Source organism: Podarcis gaigeae (genome assembly GCF_964106915.1).
Source record: "Podarcis gaigeae genome assembly, chromosome: 3".
In the NCBI taxonomy this organism is placed as follows: Eukaryota; Metazoa; Chordata; class Lepidosauria; order Squamata; family Lacertidae; genus Podarcis; species Podarcis gaigeae.
The window spans coordinates 73,833,042-73,841,872 of NC_139680.1; the positions used below are offsets into that span (position 1 = coordinate 73,833,042).

The 8,831-nt window shown below is 40.8% G+C and overlaps 1 protein-coding gene across 1 annotated transcript; it reads right to left on the bottom strand.

Annotated features, from left to right (window-relative positions):
- Positions 1-1,836: 1,836 nt before the first annotated feature.
- PSMB1 (proteasome 20S subunit beta 1) lies at positions 1,837-8,755 on the bottom strand. Its single transcript, XM_083732816.1, has 6 exons — positions 8,450-8,755; positions 6,981-7,088; positions 5,084-5,165; positions 4,517-4,646; positions 3,284-3,390; positions 1,837-2,125 (listed from the first exon to the last, which is right to left on the bottom strand). The coding sequence occupies exons 1-6, from the start codon at positions 8,554-8,556 to the stop codon at positions 1,940-1,942; spliced, it is 720 nt and encodes a 239-aa protein (XP_083588942.1). The 5' UTR covers positions 8,557-8,755; the 3' UTR covers positions 1,837-1,939.
- Between the last annotated feature and the right edge of the window lie 76 nt (positions 8,756-8,831).

Genomic DNA, 8,831 nt, shown 5'->3' on the forward strand with positions numbered 1-8,831 from the left:
TTATTATTGATTTGCATGCTCAAGGTTGCACTCGTCCTCAACACTGAACTATTTTATCTTGGTTAATTCTTTGACTTTGCCACATTCCCATCTCTGAACTGCTGTTATAATATGAAATTGCTGAGCAGAAGCCAGGAATTGAAGGTCAAATGCTCTCAGTATTAAATGAAGTTAAACGAACTTCCTAGACAGTATAGGGTAAATGATTTCATATAGCAATTCTTATATAAGCAGTCTTGCTTTGAAAACTGTTAGGAATAATTCCATGTTAAGAGTAACATTTTGTATTTTAACTTGCCAGCCATTTATTCTATCCAAACACAGATGATCTGCTGTTTCTCCTAACTAGGGAAATCTTAATTCACTTCAAAGGAACAGTAATGCCACCTGGTGGTGGCTAACTCTACTGCAGGAAAAAAACTTTACAATTGATTTATACCTTCCTACACAAATACAGTGGTACCTTGGGTTACATACGCTTCAGGTTACAGACTCAGCTAACCCAGAAATAGTATCTCAGGTTAAGAACTTTGCTTCAGGATGAGAACAGAAATTTAGCTGCGGCAGCGCGACAGCAGCAGAAGGCCCCATTAGCCAAAGTGGTGCTTCAGGTTAAGAACAGTTTCAAGTTAAGAACGGACTTCCGCAACGAATTAAGTACTTAACCCGAGGTACCACTGTATTACTCAGAGTTTCTCATTCATAACCTGTTACAGATAGGTAGCCGTGTTGGTCTGCCATAGTCAAAACAAAAAAATTCCTTCCAGTAGCACCTTAAAGACCAACTAAGTTAGTTCTTGGTATGAGCTTTCGTGTGCATGCACACTTCTTCAGATACAGTGTGCATGCACACTTCTTCAGATACACAGATTCATAACCTGTAATCAGAGAGTGAACATCTGCAGTCAATATATCAAACTGTGGATGTTTGATGCCTATACACAATATTATATTAATAATTTGCCAACTGGTACACAGAAATGAGTATACTTTACTCTGGGCCACAAAGTGAAAAAAGGGGACAAGGAACCTGCAGAGACATAAAATATGACCTCCCAAGCTATTTTTTAAAAAGAGACTAAAACTACCAAGTTTCAATTTAATCTTTGTTAACGTTAGGACAGGACTTTATCCCAATTTCCATTACTTTGACAGCATCAATCACTTTTTAGAGTTTGGACACCCTTTTCTACATTTTTGAAGTATGCAGAGACCTTAAAAATACTTACTTTCTGGGCCAAACCACTTTTTAAAGAGGTTTTTTTAAAAAAAGACCCACCATAGAACATCAGGAGTAAGAATTATCAGATTTTTTCTCTCCTTCCATGCTGTGATCCTGAAGAAAATCCCTCCCCTAAAGGAGATACTTGCATTTTGGAGAAAATTTCTGTTAGTGCCAAAAACTATTAGCCCCTTCCCGTGTACCTGATATTCTTTGCATTTTTTTTTGAAAAAACACCCTACATTAAATGCAAATACACATTTAACATGATGCCTTCATTGGGCCCTCTCTGCACCAAAATTCAGAGAAACAGAAGACTGGCTACCTTACTCACCCAAAGTAATGAGAATTTGTCCAACTAACAGCTGTCATCATCTTAATTTAAGGTATAAATTTGTATCATGTGTTTGTGCAAGTCCAAAGTATTAAGATAAATTTAAGTGGTTGTGTAGAAGACTGCGCTGACATAATGATCATTAAGTAATTCTCTTCTACCATTTACCAGATTGCAACTTACATTTGAATAACTTGAGCCTGTTTTTCCTTGACTGGCCTCATGTGACTCAAATCCCACTTATGCTGTGAACAATGAAATATAAATGATGAAAGACAGCTTTGGTTTCTTTTTTATTACATCAAATATCATACCAGCAGTATATAGCCTGCACAAAAATTAAGGTTGCACACCAAAATTCTTTAAATGTACAGTGCACTGATTTAGTCTCTTCGCAATGGAGTCATTTCTTCTTTAATTCCATCTTTTGTGATAATGCAGATTTTTAGTGCATCCCCAGTGTATACATCTCTTTCTGCAGCAGAAATAAAGACATCCTTGACTAACTGCAAAGCCTTCTCCAGAGACAAAGATACATGCTCCACATTCTGCAAGTTCTTGAGGCCAACCTTTCAAAAAGAAAGACATTTTAATTAACCTTTCTGTTCTCAGTTTCATTTGACAATTAAGATGAGGGCTACTTTGTTACAGGCCAGATTTTGCCACTAAAAAAAATTACATCAAAATAACGTGTAAGGAAGTCATTTGGTAAATGATCACTACATTCATTTGGAGGCAGGGGCAGAATAAGGGAATAAATTAAAGGCCAAATTCGCACATTCACTTTGGCTGCAATTGCTGGAAATCAACTATTCATAAATGCCATGACATCAAAGTGTAAAAGGTACGGACAACTGATGATGAGATGACAGCAGTTTCACATGTTCAAGGTAAGTGATGGATGCAAGCATTATCTGAATGCAGTTATGGCAAATAAAATAGTCATCCTCTCGGAATTAATAAAAAAGAAACTGAAACAAGCACAAAGGACCAGTAGAAATTGTTTCCTTTTTATTTAAGTGACCTTCTAATGCCTATGGCATGATCATGCTTGGTCACCCAGAGCTGCACTGCTTTATAGAATGACAACACTTTCAGGAACTCCCAACCGAGCAAACAAAGTCCCCAGAGATGCTTATCAGCCCACCTGCTCACATAATATCTACATTAGTCATCAGTAGGCTAAGAGGAAAGAACCACCACACTTGTCTAAAGCTATGACGTCTGGGGTTCTGGAAGCAAATCCTAATTGTTCCAGGCTGCCAAGAAGGTAGCCATTTACAAGTTTGTTCTTGTGTATGGAAAATTAGTTGATAAAAGCTTGTCTGTTTCTTACTCTTGATTTTCTATTAGATGAAAACTACTGTATGTCAAACATGGAGGCCATCAGAAGCACAGAAGAAACATTAAGTACTTCAGAAACAATTCAACTACAACCAAACCTTGGTTCTTGAACAGCTTAGTTGGCGAACAAATCGGCTCCTGAACGCCGAAAACCTGGAAGTAAGTGTTCTGGTTTTCAAACGTTTTTCGGAAGCTGAACATCCGACATGGCTTCTGCTTCAGTGCAGGAAGCTCCTGCAGCCAATCGGAAGCCACGCCTTGGTTTTCGAATGGTTTTGGGAGTCAAATGGACTTCCAGAACGGATTAAGTTCGAGAACCAAGGTTCCACTGTACTTCTATGTCAATGTAACCGCTAACCAGAGAGTCATGTCTGAAATCTTACCTGGTTGTCCAGCAGAGGCTGCAGCATGGCACTAGCTGATCCACCAGCTTTGAAAGTATCTCTCTGGTAGGAGCCTACTGGATCAAAGCTGTACACTGCACCCTTTCCTTAAGAAGAAAAAGAAGCTGACGTTAGAATCACAAGCAGCCACCATGAATAAGGTCTAATAACTGGAGCAGACACACACAAAAAAGGCAGCAGCAGCCACTTCAGTTTGGAACCAGATGATGTGGATTTAACAGAAATCGAATAATGAACTGTCATCTTAGATAAAACTGGATGAGAAATTATATAGCTACCAAAGCATAACAAAATTAATCAGACAATCCAAAAGAATGAACTCGAAACACAACCCAAAAGAATGAATTCCAAAAATCCATTTCATATGCAACTCTAAGGCAAACCACAACTTGCCATGAATGAACATTGTGTGGGTTCCTGGAACAAAAAGTGCAGTTGCAGTGCTCCATCCCTGGCCCTGATGCCACCATGCTACCTAGGGCTGAGCTATGATTTGTCTTAGCATTAAGTCTCAAGCTGTGCTTATGGTTTGTGGTAAACCATGAACTGTAAACCAAGAACAAACCTTAGTTTACAGTTCATTGTATGTGTGAAGCATTTTAAATCAATGGCCTGGTTCATACATTATGCCAAGCCATTCTCTGCCTAGCCAATGTATGGTCTGTTTGAATGGAGGAGTGGCTACTCCAGACTGTTGCAGAGCAGTAGAAGGCTTGGGGCTTCATGGGCATGAATGTCATGGTTCCTGAAATTTGTTCTGATTGTGCAGATAAAATTTCACGGCTATACAGTGGTACCTCAGGTTACATACGCTGCAGGTTACAGACTCCGCTAACCCAGAAATAGTACCTCGGGTTAAGAACTTTGCTTCAGGATGAGAACAGAAATCGTGCTCCGGCAGCAGTGGGAGGCCCCATTAGCTAAAGTGGTGCTTCAGGTTAAGTACGGACCTCCGGAACGAATTAAGTACTTAACCCAAGGTACCACTGTAATTCTACAGGATGTGTTGCTAGTGTGTGAAAACAGGCAAGATCCAAGGATCCCCAGGCACACACCTCCAGATGGTGGAGACATCTGACGCCACCCTGGCACCGAGGCATCTTCACTTTGTCACAAGCACAATAGCCAGGTACAAAATACATTTGGCGCCTAGTGAATTTTGAATGCTGCAAGAGAGACTTATATTTACTAAGAATTCAAATTAGACTTTACCTTCTTCATCTAATCCACCAATTATGTTGTAAACGTAGTAAGGGAAGAATCTTCGAGAATACAGGATTGTAGAAAGCATGGCTGCAATAGCTCCAGCACTCATGGTCTTGTTATTGGAATGTTTGTACATCTGGAATCAAATGGCAAAATTGTTATAACAGAAACAAGGTGAAAGTTCATGCTGAATGTTTCCCTGAAATGAGCTGCAGAACAGGCAAGATGGTCAGATTCAGACTACCACATAAGCAGGCTACTCTACCAGCAGGCAAGAAAAACTAGTTATCATTAAAGGGTAAAGGAGTTCCTTAAAACATCTGGCATCACCCAATGTTGTAACTGTACACTGGAACAGCCACCTAAGTTTTATACACACCCCTGAGGTTAAAAAACAACAAAAACACAAATTTACTTTCTAATCCACAATGCTTCAGCTGTTGTGCAGAGAAATTATATTTGATTCACCACTATGCCATAGAAATTTCTAGGCTTAAAAATATTTTCTTCGCATTTTTTTATTAGCGTTTGACCACCTCCATTTACAAACATATATAAATAAATATAATTTACCTTTAGCCTTGCTTCAATAATTTTAGTAAGTGTAAGGCAGTCTCCGTGAAATCCACTGCAACCAATGACCGTTGTATCTGTCCTGTACAAATGCAACATTAATATGATTTTAAGTAATCTTGACATGATGAATACTCTCAGATAAGATTTTTTGTTAAAGTATCTTTAGTTGTCAACTGTGACACATTAACTGTAAACAAAAACATCAAAGAATTCCTCTCATTCAAATTTTCATAAAGCGGTGTTGTACGAATTACAACTTTACTGCTTAACATGCAGAACCAGGACTGATTCAGTTGTGCATTGATACTTTTTCTATTCAACATGATGATAAGCAACTGTGCTCACTATCACATGGGCCCATGCAATTTGAATATAGTGCTACACACAACTGGAGCAATTATATGGAATGCATTCTTGTAAGACGTGATGGTGATGTACTAGCTGTGAAGGCAAAGTACAACTTACGTCTTCACAGGCCACATGCCACCAAATACCAGCTGCTGGAGACTTGTTGGCTTCTCAGAAGCATCTGGGAACACATGAAACTTTGGGTCTGATTTTGCAAAGCTTTGCTTATGTTCTTAACTCCATGTACTGGTGCCTGCGTATACTTTGGTTCACTTGATATATTCTCCACCAGATCACAGGTTCTCGAAGACACCACAGAATCACATAAAGGAAAAGTGGCAGTAATGCACAGCTGGACCAGCCCCAAGACTCCGCATAGCATATTATATAGCATATAGTAATTTGCACAAACACTGCCATTTACAGAGAAAGCTATGGAGACAGTATTAACAAGTACCATCATCACAAAAGACCAACTGATGTCAATAGAAGGTTACAAGTCAAGTGTTTATATCTAGACAACTATTTAAGAACTATTCTACTATAAAGCTAGCAACACAACCCTATGCAGAAGTCCTACTATGTTCAATGGGGCTCACTTCCAAGTAAGTGGATACATAGTATGCCTGCCTAAAACAGTAAAACTAAGTCTACAATTCTATACCCACTTACCTAGGAGTATATCCTAATATGCTAAGAATGCATCCCCAGTTGGAACCTATGAGACATGTCTATTAAGAAAGCTAAAAGGCTATATATTTCAAGCATCAAATGAAATGAGTTATGCAAAAATGAGTGGTTTGTGGTACTACTCATACCTAGCAAATTTATTTCCTTTGCCCTGGAAAATTCTGAAGCAATATTATAGAAAACATTTTTGTTTTGTAGTCTGAAATGTCCATGACGTGCATAAGCATGTAACTGGGTGTTTTTCCTATTTCACTTTAAAGAATATTACCCAAGAGAAGACACTGACATGTTAGTGAAACATGTTAGATAGTGAAACTAAAACAACTTATTTAGAAAAGGCTGGGCCTACCAATGTTCCAAGAGCTACTACAGCAGCACAATATTTTACTCAGAAGTAAATACTGCCATGTTCAATGGGGCTTACTCCACAGTAAGCGTGTTCAGGTTTGCAGCCCACGTGCACTCAAAAGCACGACCTAACACAACTTTTTGTGTACCTGAATAGCAGGCACACTGCAATGTGCTTTTAAACCGCTCTTTCATTTTCAAAAGCTGCTTGCCATGAAGGATGGAGGAACACAGCCAGAGAATTTCACCGTTTTACCAGATGGCATATTATGTAAGATACAGCCAAGTTAGGCAAAATCCTTGTCAGTTAGTTATCATCCTTCTAGCTAAAAGTTTGAGATACTTGAGTTTATAAGAAATCAAATGAAGCTTATGGAAACACCAGGCTTCAGTGAAGTCCTGTTTCAAAAAGCAAAATTATAAAGAATTAAGTTAGCTGCAACGAAGATATGATGCTCTTGATGACTAAGGAAAATTACAATTTTAGGTTCTATCAAGTTAAACTTACAGTTTGTAGCATTTTGGACTGTCCCGGCTATGAATTGCATAGTCTTCACTCAGCCGGGTGTCTGAGGCAACAATAGAAAAGTCTTCACCAGCAATTGCCAATATAGTCCTTTAAGACAAAAAAAGGAACAAATGTTTCTGGGTACTTAGGATTTAGCAAACAATTCAGCCCGGCAACACAAAAACTAGAAATCCTCCAAGTACAGCATTATAGATTTTGCTTTGGAGTTGTGATTGTTCCAATAAAAACCACATCTAACAAGTATTTGAAGACATAATCACATAATGCATTGCAGTAATGCAACCTGCAGATTACCAGAGCATAGACAACAGACGTTAGGCTATCTCTGTGCAGATAGGAGCACAGCTGAGCCATCAGATGAAGCTGATGTAAGCACTCTGTGTCACCAAGACTACCTGAGCCTCAAGGGACAGCAATGGATTCAGGAATACCTCAAATAAGGCACCCACTCTTTCAGCAGGAGTGTAATCCTGTCATTTATTGACTCTTGTCATTCTACCCTCAGTTATCGACCCACGTTTATACCAGAGAATCAGATACAGTCAACCCCTGATTTGAACAGGGGTTGCATTCTGGGTCATTTGTGCATGTTAGTGGAGTGCGTGCAAGCATGCCACACTCCTGCCCGGATCCAAAAACAGCCTGCACATACGTGGTTGTGCATTCTTTGAAAGCACTCAAAACTAGAGTTGCACTGACATTGCAGCCAGATCTCAGCAATTTTGCTCAAAAACAGGCTCAAAAACAGACTAACAGAGAGTCTCCCCGCCCCCCCAAAACCCCTTGGTTATTGTTTTTCCTTAGTGCACTTGTACAACTGAAAAAATACTGACAGCACTCTGAATTAAAAGAAAATCGGATATACTTAAGGTTAAGAGATGAAATACAACTGAGGGAATCAAGGAGGAGCCACCCTCACCAACGGGAAAACCTGAAAATCCATGATAAAAAGGCTGGGTAGACTGGGAGGGTGGGATTAAAACTATTTTGTACAAGTTTTCATCTGGAAAAGCACACCGACTCTGTCGAGACTTTCGGGTGAGCATATGGAGGCCGTGATAACTGTGGGCTCTCACAGGAGGGCAGCGATTTGATGCTCTTGGTGATTGAATTCATCTTTAAAGCTGTCCTAGTGTTTTAAACTTGGAAGCCGTCTTGAGGGGGGGGGACTTTCTACGGCCATAAGGCATAGCTGTCAACTTTTCCCTTTTCTTGCGAGGAATCCTATTCGGAATAAGGGAATTTCCCTTAAAAAAAGGGAAACGTAGCTATGCCATAAGGTGGGGTCGGATTGTAATAAAACAAGCACGTCTCGAAGACATAAAAGCCAAACACTAGGAAGTAGGGCTGATCGCTTGCGCGAAGCAAAAACCGCCGTAATTTGGGCAGCCCGGACCGAGCAGCCGAATACAAAAGGAGAGGACAGGAAGCGGCTACTAGATACTCACCCGCCATTGAAGGTGTAAGGGGAGAAGCGGTGTTGCACGGCAGAGCCCTGCTTCGCCTCACAACCCAGGCCAAGCGCGGGCTCGGCGTAGCCTGCTGTCGACAGCATCGTTAGCTTCAGAAACCCCGCCGCTTCCCTGACTACTGCTGCTGCTGCTGCTGCTGTCTCACGGCAAAATGGCGTCTCCGGAAGGGAACCGATTTCCCAAGCCCTCTCTGGGCGGGATCCTCGACGACTTCCGGCGTCGGCACCTGCGCGTCGCAGCGCCACCTGCGGGCGGGAGGCTGCTAGGACTCACAAGGGGGCAACGGAGTGGGGATTCATTTGAAGCTTCAGACCCGGGAGATAGAGGCTGAGGCGGCGGCGGCGCTGGGGAGCCCGAC

Excerpts from the sequence above, each read along its gene's own strand:
- PSMB1 (XM_083732816.1), bottom strand. The coding sequence starts at position 8,556 with ATGCTGTCGACAGCAGGCTACGCCGAGCCCGCGCTTGGCCTGGGTTGT. Across the intron at positions 3,391-4,516 it reads TGGTGGATTAGATGAAGAAG|GAAAGGGTGCAGTGTACAGC; the intron begins GTAAAGTCTAAT and ends TTTCTTCTTAAG. Across the intron at positions 2,126-3,283 it reads AGCCTCTGCTGGACAACCAG|GTTGGCCTCAAGAACTTGCA; the intron begins GTAAGATTTCAG and ends TCTTTTTGAAAG.